Raw genomic sequence first — 22,937 nt, forward strand, 5'->3', positions numbered from 1 at the left:
GAATGTGGGGAGAAGCGGGGAACGGAGAAATAAAAGGACTGTGCAGGTAATGAATTAATAAAAATACAGAATAAGTAAGGTATTATTCCTAAGTGCTAAGTCTTCGTTACTCCAGAACAAGTGAAAGGTGAATCAATAAAAACGTTAAATAAAACAGAACCAACTGCCAAAGAAAAACCAGACACACGTGGGAAATAATACATCCAATTTCTATGAAACCACAGCTGCTATCTTGTGCATCCTGCCCAGCAGGGGGCAAGGACAGTCTGTTCTGTGTCTTGATGCCACAGGTTAAGGGTCCAAAACAACAGGCGAGGGAATGGCGGTGCTGCCCCCACAACCGTACCTGACCGGAAGGCCATTCCCGTGTCCGGCATGAAGTGCTTCCACTCCTTCCTGCCAAACTCCTCCGCCAGTGCCTCCGGAGACAGCATCTTTGTGCCGTGGCTGGCCCTGGTTTGAAGAGATGAGGCACATGGTTCATCGGTGGTTCCCTTGAATACTCCTTCCTCCCGCCTTGCTATTATTAACTTATTAATTCACTCCAATACTACTAAAGGGTTTTTTAAGAAAAAAAGTTTCCAACTGGATGACTTCCCCATTTAGGATTCTATAAGGATTTCTCTCTTTTTTTATTATGTTATTTCTTAAATTTTATTTTTAAAATTTTTATTGGAGTATAGTTGTTTTACAATGTTGTACTGCAAAGTGAATCAGCGATACATAAACATATATCCCCTCTTTTTTGAAAGGCATTTCTCTGGACAGCTCTTTTTCTTCCTCCATTTCACCCCTCAACCAGCAAGTGATCAGGAGAAGCACATTCTGAGGTCAACGGTGTGATAGGTGCCCCAGACCAATCTATAAACTACAACTTCTCTGGGAGAAATAGGACAAGCCTTGCCTAAGAAGTTGTCCATTAACCATGCAGATAAGACTTGTCTAATGGAACAAAGAGGAAACAACTGCAAGGACTAGGTGGGAAGCTGGCCTATGGGGAGGAGAGAGTGCAACAGTCAGAGCAAGAGCTGAGGCCTGCAGGAAGAGAGATGTGCCTGGTACCCAGGGCTGCGCAAGCATAGGGACTATGAAGACGAAGACGGGGTAGTAATATGCCACTGAAGGACATAACATAGCTAAAAACACAATGGGAAACAGTAAGATGAACGTGGCAAAACCTGGAACAGGAAGACAAGAAAGTAGCTATTTTTTGTGTTCAAAATACTGCTTTTACATCGGTTGGGCCTGGTTAAGGGAATCTTACCCTACTGAAAAACAGTTAATATTTCATGTAGTTTATTATGAGAAATTACAATGCTAAGGAGTATCATTCTTCTTTTCTTGGAGTTAGACTGTGGTAGCAAAGCAAAATGAAGAAAATGGAAATGAAATAAGAAAGGCAAATGGAAGAAAATCACAATTAGGATCCTTTTTATAGAGAGGTTAACATTTATATAATTAAAGCTATATTGAAGGGGAGGAATCTTGAGCAGGAAATACAAAAAAGGTATCTACTATGTCGTTGGAAAGCAAGCATCAAGGATATAAGCTTATAAACTCAGGAGGAGCTGGCCAGTTAGCCAAACTTGAATGGAGATGGTCAGACCTTGGGGAAATGATGTTGGGGATGGGGACAGACAGACAGACAGAACAAAAAAAGAAGCAAAGTTGCAGAATGATTTCTATTCTTTTAACCATGACTGAAGATAGCCAAGTACACTGTAAGAATCTGAAAGGGACATTAAAGGTCACGGTCAAAGCTGCATTGTGTGTATGTATGTATATATGTGTGTGCATATATACATCTATGTTTATTTATACATACAAATGAATACATACACTCATATCTCTAGCTGCCTGAGGAAAAAAGATGAAATGAATTACAAAATTATCAGAAGTGGAACGACATCTGCTTCAGCTAGCTCCACCTTAGGGGGCAGTCTGGGTAAAGGGTGAGCCTGTACTGTACAAAAGGAATGATGCACCCAAAGGGATGAGCATCCTCTTCTTGGATTCCAACTGAGTCAGCATAAATAATAAATCACACAACTGCACAGCCCCGTTAACTTGCCTGCACTGTCAGTTTTGAAAGGAAAATAGATGCTTACCCCATGGTACCTTTTGTAAAACACAGAGCAGTGATGCCAGCTGCTTTTCCACTGCTTGTTCCGTGCTGTGCTAAGTTGCTTCAGTTGTGTGCAACTCTTTGCAACCTTATGGACTGTAGCCTGTCAGACTCCTCTGTCCATGCTTGCCCTACTCTTATTAACACTCAAAGTGTTGGACTCACCTTCCCTGGTGGCTCAGATGGCAAAGAATCTGCCCGTGATACAGGAGACCCAGGTTCAATCCCTGGGTTGGGAAGATCCCCTTGAGAAGAGAATGGCAACCCACTCCAGTATTCTTGCCTGGAGGATTCCATGGACAGAGGAGCCTGGTGGGCTATAGTTCATGGGGTTGCAAAGAGTCAGACATGACTCAGCAACTAACACTAACTAACTAAGGAGAGGGAAGGAAAAGGAGTCAGCCCTAAGCTCGGGAGGGGGAGACACTGATGAAGGCTGGAGGAATCTAGAAACACTTCCAGAAGCTGAGATAAAACATGAGTCCTGCATGATGGGGGCAAATCTGGACAAGTGGAAGAAAGAGAGGTGTGCCTAGACCACCAATTCCACCCCATGTCCATTCTTTCCTTCTTCCTTAATAAAGAGAGCTTCAATTTTACTCCAGGTTAACATGATAAAATTCCCAGGCTCTTTTGCAGTAGAGGCAGTCAAAAAGCAAGTTAACATTCTACTGTATTTCCTGTGCAAATATTTCTGATAAGCTAAATGTAAAGAATTAGACTTTTCAATCTAATGCTCCCAGATTTATATTTAAATGGCTCAAACGATTCCTACAAAGACCTGCAGGCACACAATCTCTCATCTGATTGACTAAAGTAATAATCTTGTTTAATCCACACCTTAACAGTCTAATCCTACATGGTAATAAAAGAGTAAAGTTTCGACACCACAACTAAATTCTATTACCTGAGCACGGTGCCGTTATCTGCAAGTTTAATGAAGTTCCCATCTTCCAGATCCAGTGCCAAGCCCTTGCAACTGAAACAGAAAAGTCTGATTACCAATCAGTTCATATACTTATTAATACTTAACTCAAGAAATAATAAGTTATATTTTCAAAAAGTCCTAATACTAAAAAAAGACTCTCCCACCCAGGTGAATAACATGTTAATTAAACAAGTAAGCTCTTGAATTCTAAAATTCAAGAATTCTAAAATTAAATATCCTCAGAGCAAGTACATGAGGAAAGCTGCTATGTGGGCAAACCAAGGACAGCATATGTAGTGTCTAAACTCTTTGAGCTGAGAGAAAAAAAAAAAAAACTCAGAACAAAAAATGAGCACCGTTGTATGCCTCTGCTAAAATGTACAAATGTTTTTCATTAAATAAAACACACACAAACACACATTCACATTTTACAAGTTAAGATCTTGGCCAGAATCTTTTCTGTACTCTTTAGACTGCCTCAATTTAGGTCAGGCTATAAGAACTAGCCCTCTGGGCTAGGCATATTATTGAAAATCACTAAAAGAAAGTCAAACACTAAGTTTTAAGTTCTTCACTGTAAAAGACTTATGGGATTTTGGAGGAAAAGTGGGTTCAGAGTCATTATTATGAGTAATAAAAACAAGACGGCATAATGGCCACCAAATACCAACAGAATGAAAAGAAAAGGACAGGGTACTTTACAAGCATTACTTACTTTGGTCCACAGTAACATTTCCATAGGAATTTCATATGGCAAAATGTTTCTGTTTCTTCCTTTTCAGAAAGGGATAAATCAAAAAGGACAAACCAAACACTCGAAGAATGCATAATAGATGAACACTGTTGCTCTAGAATTATTTCCTGATGTATTTGTCATGTGTTTCAGGACAACTGTTAATTTTTAACTGAACAATTTAAAGTGGTTTAATAGGATTTCTGTTTGTTTTTATTGGTTAAATGAAGAAGAAAGACAAAGGAAACCTTGGGAAGCTGAGACTCCTAAGCCAGGAAGGGAGTAAGCTGTCAAGAGTCTCTGTTATAGGAATATCTACCCAAATTACACAAAAACAGATGTCCTAATTCAGACCTTTATTAAGAACATGGGAATTTCCAGGTGACATGATGGTAAAGACTCTGCCTGCCAACGCAGGAGACACCAGAGATACGGGTTGGATCCCCAGGTTGGGAAGATCTCTTGGAGCAGGAAATGGCAACCTGCTCCAGTATTCTTGCCTGGAAAATTCCAGAACAGAGAAGCTTGACAGGCTATCATCCACAGGGTTGAAAGGAGGTGAACACTGAGTGCGCACATGCACACACACACACGCATTCAAAACATGATGATTTCCACCTCTTTTCACACAGTTCTGTATAGGAAGGGCAATAAAATAATTTTTTTAATAAAAGATGTACATTTTAGAGACAGTTCTTAATCTCTGAAACTCTTAATAATGACAGACTTAACCCATGCAAAAATACCCAAATTAGTCACATTCGCTCTTAATTTTCATACTTAACTAAGCAAGTCTAAAAATAGAAAGGACTTTAATTCATCAAATATAAAACTTTTAGTACAGCTCAACTTCACATTTCACTTTCTGTCTCCATGGAAGAGGAAGCATTAAAATTTTATCCACAAGAATTAAAAACCAGAGGGAATGTACAGACCTTTAAAAAAAAGCTGCTTACCAGAAATCCCAATCCTCTGGGGTTACCGTGAGCAATCCCTTGTCATACCCTTTCTCCTTGACCAGGAACTGAGCAAAGCTATTATAAATGAGCTGTTAACAGAAAGGAAAAGAGATTAAATGTAAATTTCACCATTCCTTCTTAACTTCACAGGCCTGAAGACCTAATGGAATCAGCCAGGAGACAGGTGGGAAAGAATCTGTATTATCTGTTAACTGTGAAGCTTCCCAGGAATTTAGGCACCCCTGTGAGCCCCAGGTAGCTGCTGTCTTTTTTACATTATCAGTGTACAGTTATACAACCAAGGGCAATTATTAATCTTACTCCTGAAGCCTAACGGGTTGGAGATCATTAAGACTTGACAAAGCTTTCTAAACTGATTTAACACTTGACCAGATGATAAACACACTGACCACTCTACATGCACCCTCTGTCCCTCCTTTCCAGAAGGCCCCATGGCAGCTGACAACGCTACTTCATATACTTGAGCCCCACACAGTGGAGGCCACCCCACTGGCCCAGACCTTGGCACAACCTAAACCTAAATCAGTGTGCACTTACAGAAAACCCCTGTCAAGGAGACCTAACACACACCAATCACAATCTGCCGTGTCAGTTTTAGCTCACTTACCGCTCCCTAGAGAACAGGCCCCTCCGTCCGGATCAGGAAATCTCCAACCTCCTAGCCAATCAGACTCTGTTTTTGCGTTGCCTCATCTAACACTACAAAACACGGTCATGCCCAAAATCTCTGGGGAAGAGTGGTCCACTGCACTCCCCCAATCCATGAAACGTTTTCTCTAAATGAAGGGACATCAAATTCATTACTACTTTTACTTTTGTCTCCCTTGTGGCTCAGCTGGTAAAGAATCTGCCTGCAATGTGAGAGACCTAGGTTCGATCCCTGTTGGGAAGATTCCCTGGAGAAGGGAAAGGCGACCCACTCCAGTATCCTGGCCTGGAGAATTCCACGGACTATACAGTCCATGGGGTGGCAAAGAATTGGGCACGATTTCTTTCTTTCTTCTATAGGGGAATCTCGAAGAGAAATACACATGAGGACCAGGCAAGTAATCTACAGGAGGGATCACGGCGCCTTCATCAGACACAGGGACTCTCTCTTTTTATCCACTGTAAGAAAAGCAGAGGGGAAAGAAAGAAAAAAAGACAAACCTCCGGAAGCAAGCATAAAAGTAAATGCTCTGCTAACTGTCGACAGGTTTCATTCTCAACAACAAAATTCCAGGTTTTTTGAGACTGAACAGCGTCCAAGAGGACAGAGTATCCTGACCCTTCTTCTGCAGGTTTCAACAGCACTGGAATGGCACAGAGGGGAAGTGGGAATAGATACAGCAGAAGAGTGGAAGGCCTTCCTGAGGGAGTGATGTTCACACTGACACCAGCAGGACAGAGCAGTTAGCTGGGTGAATCCAGGGGGGAGAGGGCCACACAAGTCCAGGGGACACACAGCTCAAGCTGGGGATTGGGGTCACGAGTGTCAGGAGACGAGTACAGAGAAAGCAAAGGCTCCTTGTCAAATAGAGCTGTTTCCTGTCATAAAGCTAATGAAAATGGCTATACATGTATCCCACACAATGTGACCCTGATCCAGGTCAGTTGTTCAGAGTTACATTAAGTCAACACTATGTACAAACAGTCCTCAACCCTGGAGGTGAGTCAGAACCACAGGTGATAGTTCTTAAAACCACCCAGAAATTCCAAGCCTCCAGGACAGGGTGGGGCCCCTACCAAATTCCTGAAACTCTGAGACGATTAAAAATCACTGACTTCTATGTTATATGAATTTTCACTCATATGAATTATCACTCATAAAATGTACTGAGTCACTCGAAGGTACAAAGTACTATGGACAATTAAAAAAAAGTACACATCATGATCCTGCCTGCAAGAAACCAGTGCCCCGGGATTAACAGATGTAAATCCCATGTGTAATGTAAATCCTCAGATGCTTAGAGCAGCACATGGCATACAAGTAAATTCAATTTAGGTATTGCTATTATCTTCAGTCATGTGCTGGTTAAAAAAAAAAAGAAAAGAAAAGCCCTGACTCACAGCCTTTGTTCATTTTCATGGTACAGATACCCGCTACCATGGCACATTTCAAGCTACCAATGGTTACTGCATACCATTAGACTTGCCTCTGGTCAAGGTAAGTATTTTCAGCCTTGGACAACTGGAATTTCTCACCCTTTGGCAATATTGATCAAGACACGGATATGGGATTCTAATAAGATCAGATTCCTTCCCAAGGCAAAGAGCCCTTTCCAATAGTGCTGCCTATGGCGGCGCCCACAGCTATATTTGGAGGAAAAGGTTCTATAATAGGAGAGAATGGGGTCAATGTGTAAGGAGAAGCAGAGAACAGCAGTGCTGAGAAACACAGGGAAGGCTGTGTCTTTGAAAGCCCTCTTCCAGTTCTAAGCCCGTGGCCCTTGAAGCTTTCCCTTAAATTAACGTTGACTCACCCCAGAAGCCCTCGTGGCATAGGGCCTCCACCACCCACCCCTTCCTCTCCCGGCCTTAGCTGCTAACTTACTTTCCCAACAGTCTCACCTGACTGACGAGCATGCAGAATCCCCAGCGGTTGCAAACTGGTGCCCTGCAGGTGGCAGGCAGACCACAAATTATATCTGGTTCCCACTGAAGGATGCCAGATAAAATATGAAACTCCTAGGTCAACTGGATTTTCGGCTAAACAGCCAATAATGTCTTAATATAAGCATATCCCATGAGCCAGCTGGAACACACATACACTAAAAATGTTTTTGTTCTTTGAAACTCAAATTGAACCGGATGTCCTGTATTTTTCTTCGCTGTATCTGGCAATCCCATAATTCTGCTGTGTTCTGAAAATGAGCTGGCACTGAAAAAAACTGACAGACTTCTCACACAAGCTTCGATTTCTAACTTGTCTTGAGAGAATTAGATCTGGCAAGACTGAGCCTCTACGCCCCACGGCAAATGCTGGCAGATGAGCACGGCTGTGTATGTGTGTTCTCCTGGCTGCCAGAGACCCCCACATTCCCCGTCGCACATTCAGGTTAACTGCCTGGCCCCGAACTCTCCTGAGTCTGCAACTCCAGGACAACACTTGTGTCATCATTTCTAGGATGTTTTTCCTGAGCACCTGTTGAGGTGATGCACCCAGTTTCACATTTGCATAACGCTCTGCACTTATTAAACGGCTTCCCAGGTGGCGCTAGTGGTAAAGAACCCACCTGCCACTGCAGGAGACACAGAGACTCTGGTTCAATCCCTGGGTTGGGAAGATCCTCTGGAGGGAGGGCATGACAATCCACTCCAGTATTTTTGCCTGGAGAATCCCAAGGACAGAGGAGCCTGGTGGGCTGTGGTCCATAGGGTCACAAAGAATCAGACATGCCTGAGGCGACTTAGCACACAGCACACTGTACTTACTAAATATGCCCATGAGGCACTCAGTGACCCATCACGCAAACACCACTGCCATCTCCAGCATCTTCTGCCTGATACCCAGCAGATCCAGGTGCTGTTTCTCATCTCTTGGTCCTTGCCTTGGCCATATTTCCTCTGCCTCAAAAGTTCCTCTTTGCATTCTCACCTGCCAATTATCACTCCTGTGCTGGGACCCGGCTTAAGCATCACTCACTCCAAGGTCTCCCTTTTGGGCTTTGCAGCACACAGAAAGCCTGTAGTAGGCGGCAGAAACCTGCCGGCCAGCCCACCATGCTGGGTGATCCTGGACAAGCTACTTATCCTTTCTGTGACTGTGTCCACATCTCTAAAGGAGGTTAATAACATCTACCTCATATGGCTGTTTTAAGGATCAAACCAGTCTGTATCAGCAGAATGCTTATTAGAATAGTGACTGTGAGTGCCATATTCAGTTACTGAAATAACTATTATTTATTCAATCGTTTCATAATTATTTACTGAACTCCGCATGTGCAGAGTCAGCTTGGCACACGGAACACTCAATAAAGTCACAGATACCGAAGTCAAAGGGTCATGGCTCTAGGATCTAGGGGAAGGTTCTAACAAGTAAATAGGAAAAATTCAAGGCAGTGTGTAAGTGCTATGAGAAATTAACGCTTTATGGAAAACTGGAGGTAGGATCAAAATAAGAAGGTAAACTTTAGGGGGCCCAGGCTACTTAACTTGAGACCTGCCAGATGACGGGTCAGTGTGATGAAGAAAGGAGGGCCCCAAGCAGAGGTAACAGCCAAGCATCAGCAAGGGCCAGGTAAGCTGCCGTCAGCACAGGGGACCAAAGCTCACCTTCCAACATCCTTACCCATTACAAGGCCACCTGAAGCCCTGTGTGTTATCTCTGTACTCCTAACCCTATTATGGTGCTCAGCACACAGAAAGATTTCTGAACCAAACAGAAAGAAAATGCACCAGATTTCTGTTTTCAACCTTTAAATATCACTTATATTTGAAGCTTGTAGTAAAGAACTCTTGCTTTCGGGAAATCTTGGATTCTGAAATTGTATGCTCACACATGCACAAAATTGACTTTTAACAATATTTCCTTCAGAAGAAGGTGACTAGAGAGGAAGTGCAAGAAAATGGTCATCAGGGGGAAGATTTGAAAGGCAAAATAAGGAAAACATGAATCAAAGACCTAGACGAAGTAGTGGCCAGAGAATCGAGGAGAAAAGTCTCCTTAACTCTCAACATGAGGAAGGAAACATCTGTACTGTGGGAAAGCAGGAACACACATTAGGAACAGTACACTTTTTTTTTTTAAACCATCTGTACATAGAAAACAGGAGTAATCCACACACTGTTTTGACCTTTGACCGGTACCCAAACTGCAAACTGGGGCAGTGAACCTCATCTTATTGAGGAGCTGCCCTGGCTGATGTCTGCACCAGCTACTTGGTGCTCTATCCTAAGTGGTCAGGTTGGACAATGATTCCAGTAGTAACTACAAAAGCCACCACGTGTGTCAGAAACAGCTCTCAGCGTTATATATCCATTACCTTTTTAATCCTTGCAACAACCTTTCCAGGTAAATCCAATTAGCCCGGTTTTACAGTTGAGGAAACTAAAACTAGACACAGGTTAAGTAATTTGCCCAAGGTCACAGCGCTAGTAACAGGAGTAGTGCCTTAAGCTAGGCAGTCTGGCTGCAAAATCCTGGCTTTGACGACCATAGCCAGTTTTTTTTTCTGTTTTGGATACTTAGATCTTTGATTTACCAAAAAAAAAAGTTTATTTCTCAAAATCAGTTTCCATGTGAAACTAAAGGAATGGGGGAGGGAGAACAATTCACTTAACGGTACAGGTATGCAATGATACACACTCCACTTCCTGCTCCTTCCCTAAGTGCAGGAAGGGCTGTTGTCAGGATTAAAACCTGCGTGGAGCTTGGAGTAGATGAGCAATACTTGGTTCTTTCTCTTGGTAAAAGGCAAAATTAGGGCTAAGATCTTAATGACTTTCCGGTTAGTCTTCTTTCCAGAACACCACACTATTTTACCCAGATGGCAGCATTTAAAAACTGACAGGTGGTCGCATGGAAGTGCAAAAGAAAAAAAAAATGCAGCCAAAGACGAAGACAAAAGTCGCTAACCAGGTGGCTGTATCAGCGCTCTGCTGGTAGCCAGAATGATTTGCTGAGACGTTCCAAGACTGGGGATCTGCAAAGGACACCCCCAGTTTCCCCGGCCCCGCCCTTCCTCTGCCCCAGGAACCACTTTCCCAACCCAATCTTGCACACCTTGTCTTTCCTCCCCTTTTCTCCCCTACCCATCTCTCAAACTAGGCTATGGGGCTGGGCCAAAGAAGCCGGTACACAGAGCAAAGGCGGAGACGGAGTGGGCGGGGGGCAGGTATGCACGCTTCCTTCCGCCCCGCCTTGCGGCGGGAGGCCGAGTTGTGCTCAAAGGCGCGGCGGCTGCAGGGCCCCGGCGACGCCCGCTGCCGCCTAAGCCGGGAGGAAACTCGAGCCCGCGCCACCATGGAGGCTGCACGCCGGGCGCCCGGGCAGCCCGCGCCACTCACCCGGGCGCTCTCGGGCAGGTTGTAGCAACACAGAGTGTGGTCCAGGTCGAAGCCGACCACGTCGCAGGCGGCCAGGGAGAAGTGCTGAGCCATAGTTGCGCGCTGAGCTCCAGCGACTGCGTGGACGCCGGAAGGTGGCGAAGAGCACGCGGGCTGGACGCTGCGGGACTCCCCGGCGGGACGCGGCGGAGCGGGGCGGGGCTCCGGACGCCGCACGGCGGCCCCGCGCGCTTCCCGCGCCCGCGAGCCCCGCCCCCGACCACGCTTCTCTCCGCCCCTGGCAGCCGGCCTTCCAGGCGCCCGGCCTTCGGGTGACACCCCCAGACCGGCTCCTGCCGCATTTTCACCACTCTGATCGCCGCCCCAAAGTCCGAAGGCGGGATATGGCCAGGAGCGGAGCCACTGCTGCAGGGACTGGGGGCGTCGCTAAGTCCCTGTTGGTGCATAGCTTTTGCCACAAAATTAACTCGGGCTCCGCAGCGTTATCAAAACACCAGGGAAACCGCGAGACTACCAAGTTACACCTGACTCTTTACTCTTGTCTGCGAAATCATATAGGATTTTGGAGAAAATGTTATCCAGTAATACCCCTCTGCCCCAGGTAGCCTATAATTTGGAAGATATTTTTTTTTTCCGCGAGATCTCTAACCATGGATTGAATCAAAAATTTTACATCCCTTAGTAAATTCCTATTTCTAAGTAAAATGGGGGACTTCAACATTTCACCCCCTGGAACTTATTAGAAAATAAATTTGTTAGAAATCGTGAAGGACCATTTTTGCAAAGTGATGATGATTAAGGAAACCAATATTCGTTGTTATTTGATTATCTTACTTTTATTATAGTGAAGAATTTTTCCTATGAAAGGACTTTAGAAACTTCCTAAAACATGCTGCAGAAAAGAAAACTTTATGAAAAGAAGTTTTAAAATTTATACAACACACAGCGATTTGAATGACAATGTTCTCAATTTTCTGAAGGACTGTGTATAGCGAGTAGCATTTTAGATGCACAGAAGAAAAGTTAATTCATTATGTACAGTGGATGCTCAAGGCATTTAATTCTGAGAACTCCTGGATATGAAGGGCTAGGACTCTGAGATTTTTTTGTTGTTTATAAGAGAAAATACAAATCTTGACATTAAAAAGAGAATATAAATGTATTATCTTTGTACTGCTTCTGTTTTAAATTTAAAAGAAGACTTTGCCCAAAGGGAAAAAAATCAATAGTCATGACATAATGAAAATATAATAGATTGAGAATTATACTTAACCCTTACAAATACTAATCCTTATGAGGCTAATAGACCAATTAATTTAGTACAATAAATAGTTCAATCTGGTAGGACACTTATTGTACCCAGTGGACCCGTTTGAATAAATTAATAACTTGTTCCATTATGACTTGTGAAAGCCCCAAACAAATATGTCTGGACTAGGAACAGAAGGAATCCTCAAGAAAATTGAGCTATTCACTGGTTAAAGCCCAACAGCCATGTGTTTAATATCTGTGAATCAAAAAAGAAAAAGCTGTATTATTTCATCACTTGAGCCTGTTTCTTTTTCGTGAATCTGTTGGCCATAGAATTGACCTTAGCATTCTTTCTTGGCCCCTGCAGTAGAGTGTGTCCCAAGGTCACACTATAGGTAGACTACACATTGAAGGCCACAAGTCTCCTTGAGGGATATTTTGTTTTACTGTGGGACTGGGCACTTCAGGGACTTCTCTTGGTAATGTAAGTGTACACATGCACGCATTGCTAAAAGGAAGAGTATGAAAGAATTGGGTTTTCATGGCGTACGTGGTCATGATCCTGGACTGGAGTTGGCCCTAAGACCTGGACATGCTTATCAATGGTCATATCTACTTGCTGAGAAACAACTCTTACATGTCTTATATTCCTCAAGGCCTTGTCTACAACGTTTACATTTTGTAGGAGGGTTTAGAAAATAACCTGACCCCATCATCCTGAATGAGCTGTCGCTCATCATGACTTTCCATTCACCTTTCTTGCCTATTATCTTAAACCTCAGTCTAACTTCTGTAAGAACATGTGGGATGGTCTCCCTCTTTTCCTTCACTCCCTACATAACCTTGAACTTAAATACTGACATTTACTTCATTTCATAGGCTTATTTTCAAAGGCAGATATTTTCTTTCTTTGTATACGTTAAAATTTTATCAAATATAGTGGCGTGCACACCTCTTCTGTTGTCAACCAGAAGTTCAGTCTTCTACTCAGACTCCAATTAATTTCTGTTTCTTTGAATGATATGTTAAATATGTCAGTATTTGGGACTGAATTACTTCCCCTCAAAGTTCATATGTTGAAGCCCTAAGCCCCAATGTGACTACATTTGGATATAGAGATTTAAGGAGGTAAGTATGGTTAAATAAGGTCATAAGAGTGGGGACCTAATTCAATATGGCTTGTGTGATTATAAGAAGAGGAAATACACAAGGGATGCACATACATAGAGGAAAGGCCACTTGAGCACACAGGGAGAGTGTTCAACCTGCTAGCAAGAGGAGAGATTTCACCAGAAACCAGCCCTACCTGCACATTGATCTTGGACTGTCAGCTGCCAGAACCATGAGAAAATAATTTCCTGTTATTTGAGCCACTCAGTCTGTGGCCTTCTGTTAAGGCAGTCTCAGCAGACTGACTTATAGATGTTGTTTTGTCAAATGAGCAAATAACGTTAATATGTATTGTCTGAAAGATCTTTGGGGAAAGTGTTAGTTGCTCAGTCGTGTCCAACTCTTTGCGACTGTGGACTGTAGCCTGCCAGGATCCTCTGTCCATGGAATTCTCCAGACAAGAATATTTCCAGTATTCTTGGGAAGGGTTACCATTCCCTTCTCCAGGGGATCTCCATGACTAGGATTGAACCTGGGTCTCCTGCATTGCAGGCAGATTCTTTTACATGGGAGCCACTGGAAAGTGAAAGCCGCTGTCATGTCTGACTCTTTTCCACCCCATGGACTACTGGAGTGGGCAGCCATTCCCTTCTCCAGGAGATCTTCCCAACCCAGGGATGGAACTCAGGTCTCCCACATAGCGGGCTGATTCTTTACCAGCTGAGCTACCAAGGAAGCCTTAAATGATGTGAAATTTGTTTAAATTATTTGTTAGCTTAAAAAATTTTGATACTTTTATTCGTATTTAATGTCAATACCATGCTGTGGAGTTTTAGGGTTTTTTTATTTAGTGTTCCATGTACAAATATATATACATTTTTTCTTATAATTAAGAAGTTATAATTTTGAGATGCTCAGAAATAGGTTATGATTTTTATTGATCATTTTCTAGGTTTGAATATTATCACTATAACTGACCTATATTTTAATAATGAAAATACTATAATTTAGGAAATTTAACCTTAGGTATGCCTTAATTTGTTACTACCTAGGTAGTAACTTTGTGATCAGCTAGCTTAAATTTTAGACTCTAAAATAGCACATTAAGTGATATTTTATCGATTTATAATACTGTATTTTAACATATAAATTGTAAATATTCACCAGGCTTATTAAGAGGGGGAGGAGGGAAATAGTCTGTTTAATTTTTCATTAGTTTAAAATGCTTTTCTAAATACTCCAAAATAAACATTATAATGTTCAACCTTTTATGTAATCTAAGCCAATCTACACATCTTCTCTGGATCATATAATTTGTTTAAAGGGGAATAATTAAGATTATTTAGTACTTTAAAATGTACAAATGCCTAAAAATCAATCTCTCTAAGTCATTTAGCGAAATAGAGCCAAAAGCTGATTTATAATACAGGGCTGTGGCCTTAAGATGGCAGCAGTTCTGCATTAGGAATATTTTTCATTTGATTTCTTTAATCTTCGCATTTAAATACATTATTTTCTACTCTCCATTTCTCCTCTTGCCACAAGAAGAGAGGCCTACTTAGAAATTTTACTGTAAGTTTTTTTGTGTGTGTGTTTATTTTTGATGGTGTAGGGGAGAATGTGATAGAATGAAGTCCTTTGGTAAGAAACTGCTTAGATGTGTGTGAATTAAAAAAACAAAATGTTTACAATGTGAAATGAGTGCCTCTTGGCGAGAAAACTAAAATACTAACTAGCAAAACTGTGACTCAAACAGATCTCAAACGATGTAGCAGTGGACTGAAATTTTATTAGGGCAAATGTTAAGTTTGGGGTTAGGGTTAAGTAATCAACTTTATCAGTCTGTTATGGAGCATCTTGACTGATCAGATGTTAAGTCAGAAATAAAATTTGGATAAACTCAAGGTGAATTCAGCTAGCTCTGATTTGAATTCAGTTTCTCTTTAATTGACTGTCACTTCACAATGCTTCCCTTTGCCTTGGCTGTCTGAGGTATGAAGGTTCTAAATTGCAGAAGGTCTACCATGTGGTCAGGGAGTCTGGGAAGAGGCTTTAGGTCCTTGGTTGCTGGCATCTGTGTAACTGCTTTTCCTCAGCTAGACCGTCCCTGTCAGTCTTCGGTTGCCTCTGGCCATATTGGCCACACTAGCCACACCATCAGCATCCATCCCTGCTGCATAAATCCTGAAACACCTCTAGTTACAGAGTCATCAGGAAAATGGATAGTTTGACCCCAACCATGAAATCATCCCTCACTCTACCAACCTCTGCTCCTCTCTTGAGCAGTTCAAGGAAACCTTCACAGGAGACTTTCGGCTTTGGAGCCACAGAAAATCAAGGTACGTGTTATGGTGAGGGAAGGCCGGGGGGCTGCCTCTGACCCTCTTTCTACCTAGCTGTGACCTCACCCACTGTTCCTATTCTAGTGATGGCCCTGTCTTGTCATTGGACATTCTGCAAAGCTTTTGAAAAGAGAACTAGGATTCAAGTCTCTCTGCTTTTGGATCCTCAAGCTCATGTGGAAGGTTCTTTTGTTTCCCACACAGGGGATTTAACCTTGTAATGGGATAGAATGTAGGGTCCCTTTCTCAGAGACCCACACAAGTGACTCACTCTGATGCTCTCCATTCTGTTTCCCTCAGGACTCACATTGTCAGATAAGATACAGAATGTCTTTCAAGTACAGAGGTGAGTAAAAGTTTTGAGTCTTCAAGGGCATCCAAATATGAACATATCTCAGAAACCCCTTACAAAGAGTGATCCAGTCAATGTGGAGGCAAGACTCAGGCATGAATCCAGAGCTTCTTTGTCTCCAGACCTCTTAACCAGGATGTTTATTTTCATGATTTAAATGACTGAACACATCTTACCTGTGTATTTTCATCTTTGACCATTTATCCCTGTCTAATCATGCATTTTTTATGATGTACAAAGTGTTTCATTAAATGGATAACAATACCTCTTATAATTTAATATTGTTTCTTTATTTTGCCACAGTTTCTTTATCTGTAGAATCAGATATTTGAAATTAAAAAAAAATACTGGTATCTATTTACTATTTTAATAATGACATTCAAAATTGATTATTTTATTGCTTGTCCATCCTTCTCTACCATTGTTTTTTTCCATAAATGCCTCAACAAAAATATTCACACCAACCCTTTTTTTCTTTCTTTTTTTTAAAACTATGAAATCATGATTACACATTTATAGTAGACTTGGAAAGTACAGAATAAAGTTACATATAGTCCTGCTATTATTACAATTATTTTTTAAGTAGACAAATGAAGATTTTTAGTTGAAGTTTCAATATCAAATCTCAAAAATTAATAGAATGAACATACAGAAAAGCATAAGGATATAATAGACCTGAAAAGCACCATGAACTAAACTAATTCAGTGTAATTAAGGTTTATACAATTTTCAAACAGGAGGATACACATTCTATTCAAGTTCCCATAGACTATAAACTCAGAGAAACTGGAACATATCCAGGGACATAAAACAAGGTATAAAAATTTCACGGTCTAAAGGTTTCGAAATCATGCAGCATCTGCTTTCTTATCATCCACACTAACCCATTTGAAAAGCAATGTGCAAATGTCAAGAGTCTTAGAGATGGTTTATATGTGTTAACATCTTTAACCCTCTTCATTTTCTGCCGTAAGGGTGGTGTCATCTGCATATCTGAGGTTATTGATATTTCTCCTGGCAATCTTGATTCCAGCTTGTGTTTCTTCCAGTCCAGCATTTCTCATGATGTACTCTGCATATAAGTTGAATAAGCAGGGTGACAATATACAGCCTTGACATACTCCTTTTCCTATTTGAAACCAGTCCGTTGTTCCATGTCCAGTTCTAACTCTTGCTTCCTGACCTGCATACAGATTTCTCAAGAGGCAGGTCAGGTGGTCTGGTATTCCCATCTCTTTCAGAATTTTCCACAGTTTATTGTGATCCACACAGTCAAAGGCTTTGGCATAGTCAATAAAGCAGAAATAGATGTTTTTCTGGAACTCTCCTGCTTTTTCGATGATCCAGCGGATGTGGGCAATTTGATCTCTGGTTCCTCTGCCTTTTCTAAAACCAGCTTGAACATCAGGAAGTTCACGGTTCACGTATTGCTGAAGCCTGGCTTGGAGAATTTTGAGCATTACTTTACTAGCATGTGAGATGAGTACAATTGTGTGGTAGTTTGAGCATTCTTTTGCACTGCCTTTCTTTGGGATTGGAATGAAAACTGACCTTTTCCCATCCTGTGGCCACTGCTGAGTTTTCCAAATTTGCTGGCATATTGAGTGCAGCACTGACTCTTGAGAGTCCCCTGGACTGCAAGGAGATCCAACCAATCCATTCTGAAGGAGATCAGCCCCGGGATTTCTTTGGAAGGAATGATGCTAAAGCTGAAACTCCAGTACTTTGGCCACCTCATGCGAAGAGTTGACTCATTGGAAAAGACTCTGATGCTGGGAGGGATTGAGGGCAGGAGGAGAAGGGGACAACAGAGGATGAGATGGCTGGATGACATCACTGACTTGATGGACGTGAGTCTGAGTGAACTCCGGGAGTTGGTGATGGACAGGGAGGCCTGGCGTGTTGCGATTCATGGGGTTGCAAAGAGTCGGACATGACTGAGTGACTGAACTGAACTGAACTGAACTGAACATCTTTAATCCAATTCTAGACATCTGTCGTAAGATTTCTATCCCAGAAAAACTTCAGGTAACAGGGTGATTGGGTAATGGTAGTGACATTTCCATAATCTGCCCAACTCCTGTGTTTCAGCTAAACATTCCAATCACCATTCCTCTAAAATGGACTTTTGAAAAACAAAACAAAAGAAGGCAGAGAGAGTAAAAATAAAAGGAATGCTAAACATTTGGGAGCAATAGAAATATTAAATTATGAGAGGTACTGTTATCGATTTAATGAGACACTTTTTGTACATCTAAAAATGCATGATTAGATGGAGATAAATCATCAAATATGGTAGATTTAAACACAAGTATAATGATAATTTTTTACTGGAGTCTAGTTGCTTTACAATGTTGTGTTAGTTTCTACTGTACAACAAAGTGAATCAGCTATATGTATACATATATCTCCTCCCTCTTGAGCCTCCTTCCCACTCCCCCCAATGATAATTATATTAAATGTAAATTATCTAAAGACTCCAATTAAAAGTTGTCAGTTTTGCTCAAAAAGCAAGATCCAAGTATGCCATCTAAAGAAACCAACTTTACACATGAAGCTATAATATCATTTGAAAAAATTGGCAGTGTGCCATGAGGTATCTGCCATCATGGAAAAACTTTAGTATAGTGATTCATTTTATTAATTTTCTCTAACATATTTCTATTAATTTGACTTATTAAAAGCAAAAATAGAAGATATAAATGAAGAAGGACTCTTGCTTAGATTTCTAAATTTCTGGATCATAAAGCAAAATCAGATTAGTCATCAAAAGACTTGTTAGGAAGCAAAAAGGAAATCATGTATTATCTCCCCTATCTTTGTTTTTGAGTTGCTTTTAACCTCCTTTCTCTATTCTTCACACCTACCTGCCCAGAACTGGTATTGAGATCTATGGAAACACAAACACATCTTGTTGGCCAAGGTCAGTTTCCAGACCACACCTGTCCACAGTTCCCACTCACAAGTGGCTTATAGTCCTTTAAAAAGCGTGGCCAAGCATGTCAGGATCAGGGATGAGGAAAACAATGAGCAATTCTCTGGTCTTTTGATGGTTGCTCCTTCTTAACCCTTTCACCATTTTTGTTAGCATAAAGAAAAGCTCTTGTCATTTTGACCATATTAACTAGTTTTGCCTCATAATAGGTGCACTAGTTAGAAATGGAATTGAGTAATAGGAAATCCACTTGTGTAAGGCACACATTACCCAATACTAAGGACACTAAGTATTTTTCCTTCAGTGTTGTTTCATTATTGACTGTTTTTCTGTCAGACTTCCCTACCAGCTTGGAGAAGGAAGTGGCAACCCACTCCAGTATTCTTGCCTGGAGAATCCCATGGACACAGGAGCCTGGTAGGCTATAGTCCTTGGGGTCACAAAGAGTCAGATGCGACTGAGTGACTTCATTCACTCACCCACTCTCTATCAGCTGTAAGTTATTGCAGACTGGGAACTGTCTTGTTCATCTTTATGAGTCTTAGTCTGTAGCACACAGCCTGGCACTTAGTGCCCATTGAATGAGCGAATGAATTTCCGTTTCCTAATTTCCATCTTCATCCATTATGAATTTTTGAGTGGGTGCAAGGAAGCTTTTACTTGCAAGGCAAGAGGCACTATGTTTCGTTGACACTCTAAATCCCTGGTCTCAGTAATCAATAAATCAGGATTCACATTTCACAGATTTATAATAAAGAGTTTAATCTCTTGGAGCCAGTTTCAGGCAGTGTTCTGACAACCATTAATTTTTAGTCCTGTCAAATACTAGTATAAGTGTATCAGGCACAAATTTTTTATTTGACCTTCTATAGACTCTTCATTGTGCGCACCAAGAACTCTGATGCAGGCTGTATAAATTATCACAGGGTACAAATAGTATACGCCAACATTTTGAGAACCTAAGAATTAACTTCCCCAGTCACACTTATTTTCTAACAGTACATCATGTGAAAAATACTCACTTTAGAAACTTTGGTTTATATATTTAATGGTAAAGTTCATAGAACTTTTCTAGTTTCTATAATAGATTCTGCCTATATTGATCTAATACTCCCCATTAAACTCTTCATTAGGACTGTTGACCCTTGAAATGTAGTATTTTTTATACACTATAATTTATTCTTATCCTTCAAGCAATATTTTTAAAATGTCATTTGGACATCCAAACAGTTCTTAATGAGAATGGTTGAATAAAGTCTGTTTTTGGCTTGCAGTGGAAGTGTCAATATATGCATAATTTATTATTGTTAATTTCTTCTGGAAATTAGTCAAGTAGGCATTATAAGCAACATGTCCATTTTTTCCTTTTTTCTTTTTTTCACCCACAAATTTGACAGTACTCCAAGGAGAGTACAAAGTGCTAATGTCTCTGGGTGCACACGTGACCTCTGTCCTTCCTCTTGCTCTCTGTGATGTGTGGGTGTGACCACACACACACAAGGCACTTGCATGTGGGTGGGGAAGGCTTGTCAGTGAGTGGAGAAATAGCAAACATTGAGCTTGAGCTGTGAGGACTGAAATACCTGACACAAACCCTGGAACTATAAAAATTCCATAACCAACGTTTGCTTTTAGGAGTCTGTGTGTCCATCCCAAACTCTTATGAATCTTCCTCAATCCAATAACTGGACTCCAGGCTGGCTACACTCATTTTTCCAGATTGGTCAGGGGGCATTAAAAGCAGAACAAAGCTGTCCACATGGGAGTGTTCTACTGTTATTGATCTTGTGGATAAACAATAATATTAGCAAACAAGTTAAATACCTCTGTCTAACAAATCCTGGCATGTCATGTTCATACCTGCTGGAAGATACTGAGGATATCTGAAGCTGTGACACTCTATTCCTGGATCAAAACACTGTTTCCTCCAGTTTTCATTTTCCAAGGTACATTGTCTTGTAAGACACATCAGTGTTCAGCTTTGTGTAACTGCTGTAAGAGCACGTGTTGATCTGGCAGGGCCGGAAAAAAGGAAGGAATCTGGTGACAGGCAGGATTTACATTACGAAGCAAAGGTGATTCTCCATCTTCTCTGAAAGAAAGAAGCATTGGCTTTCTTCACGTACAGTCCTTAGAATATAGGAAGTGGTCAAAAATGTTTGTTCAATGAGCAAGGAAATGTGTAAACAAATACAATAAGCAGGAAAGAAGTCAAGGGGGTAATCACAATTTAAACTAGAGAGAAGACCATAAACTTACTAAAAGATCATACTGAAATAGCTCTGTGAACCTACCTACAAGGATCAAACTACAAATTTGAATGAGGTAAGAGATGAGAAAAAAAGAGTTGTTATTAGTTTCCAAATTCTGAAACTTGGATTTAAATAATCACAAGAAAATAAATAATACTATTAACCATTGAGGGCTTCAGTTCAGTTCAGTTCAGTCACTCAGTCATGTCCGACTCTTTGCAACCCCATGGAGTGCAATACTTCAGGCCTTCCTGTCCATCACCAACTCCTGGAGCTTGCTCAAACTCATGTCCATTGAGTCGGTGATGCGATCCAACCATCTCATCCTCTGTCGTCCCCTTCTCCTTCCCACTTCAATCTTTCCCAGCATCAGGGTCTTATCAAATGAGGCAGTTCTTCGCATCAGGTGGCCAAAGTATTGGAGTTTCAGCTACAGCGTCAGTCCTTCCAATGAATATTTAGGACTAATTCCCTTTAGGATGGACTGGTTGGATCCCCTTGCAGTAAAAGGGACTCTCAAGAGTCTTCTCCAACACCACAGTTCAAAAGCATCATAGCTTTCTTTATAGTCCAACTCTCACATTCATACGTGACTATTGGAAAAACCATAGCTTTGACTATATGGACCTCTGTTGGCAAAGTAGTGTCTCTGCTTTTTAATATGTTGTGTAGTTTGGTCATAGTTTTTCTATGCAAGCATCTTTTAATTTTATGGCTGCAGTCACCATCTGTAGTGATTTTAGAGCCCAAGAAAATAAAGTCTGTTCATGGTTTCCACTGTTTTCCCACCTTCTGCCATGAAGTGATGGTACCAGATGACATGATCTTCGTTTTCTGAATGTTGAGTTTTAAGCCAACTGTTTCACTCTCCTCTTTCACTTTCATCAAGAGGCTAGGTTTTGTTTGTGTCCTCCAAGAATCTGTTTCCCCAGTGCTATGTAAGTTCTGAGGGCTCTATGGTGGAGTTAATGGCGATCTCCAAGAGGGCTTATGCCACACCAAGGTCTGCTGCACCCAGAGTCCCTGCTCCACAAGAGGTCTGGCTCAGTCTCTGTGGGGTCTCTGGGTCCTATTGAGGGCTTACTTTGTGTCAAAAAATTTTATAAGCATTTTACAGCTATGAACTCATGTAATCTTCACAGTGATCCTGTGGTGTAGATACTATATCCTCATTTTTATAGACGAGGAACTGGGCATAACCAGATTTTAAAAACCCCAAACTTGTTCATAATCACATAGATGGTAAGTAGTCATAGAAGAGACAAAACGTGGTGACCTAGCAGTCTATTTCATCTATTTTGTCCACAAGTGGACAAATGAATTCATGACGATATAAGAGTCAGATTTTCTCCCCGAAGGGGAGAGAGAGTTCAACAAGCAGGTGGGAGAAGAGAAACTGAGCGAACTTGGTGAGAGCTGAGAACCTCATAGGTGATTGAAATGAGTCTGATCTCTGCTCCTCCTCTTCTACCTGAGCATTCACAAGACAGAGGATGGTGGGGGCTCCCAGAGCAGGGAATATTCTTTGCTTTCCAGGTTGTAATCAGAGAAGACCTCACCTAACATGACCTCACCTAAGGCATGACAGGGTCAGGAGCCAAGGTGGATAAATAGGGACAACCACTCTGATTCTCTTGTGTCCTTGGAGAACAGTAGTAAGTTTCCCATGTCCCTGAATAGAGCTCTGATGTAAGGCAATTGAGAGCCAAAGATGAGAAGAAGCCTTGGGATGAGACGAGGGGAGTCAGATCTCTCCAGTTTGACTTTTAGGCAAGGAAAGAATCAAGGCAAGTTTTCAAATGGATTTTGTGTCTACTGATGATCTCCATGGCAATTTGATTACTATATGTGAACTTTTGCTATTTATAAACATTTGACCATAATGCAATTTTTTTAAAAGTATTTTAGAAATAATTTTAACATTTTTGCTCAAATTTAGTT

At 41.4% G+C, this 22,937-nt stretch overlaps 1 protein-coding gene across 1 annotated transcript in view; it reads right to left on the minus strand.

Annotated features, from left to right (window-relative positions):
* NT5DC1 (5'-nucleotidase domain containing 1) overlaps window positions 1-10,861 on the minus strand; it is a 114,889-nt gene extending 104,028 nt beyond the window's left edge. Inside the window, exons 1-4 of the mRNA XM_068985539.1 lie at window positions 10,755-10,861; window positions 4,743-4,834; window positions 3,033-3,104; window positions 347-453 (exon numbers count right to left, since the gene is read on the minus strand). Of these exons, the coding sequence (XP_068841640.1) occupies window positions 347-453; window positions 3,033-3,104; window positions 4,743-4,834; window positions 10,755-10,847 (364 nt within the window). The 5' untranslated portion in view covers window positions 10,848-10,861. The remainder of the gene's footprint in view (window positions 1-346; window positions 454-3,032; window positions 3,105-4,742; window positions 4,835-10,754) is intronic.
* Between the last annotated feature and the right edge of the window lie 12,076 nt (window positions 10,862-22,937).

The sequence above is a fragment of the Capricornis sumatraensis genome, chromosome 13 (assembly GCF_032405125.1).
Source record: "Capricornis sumatraensis isolate serow.1 chromosome 13, serow.2, whole genome shotgun sequence".
In the NCBI taxonomy this organism is placed as follows: domain Eukaryota; kingdom Metazoa; phylum Chordata; class Mammalia; order Artiodactyla; family Bovidae; genus Capricornis; species Capricornis sumatraensis.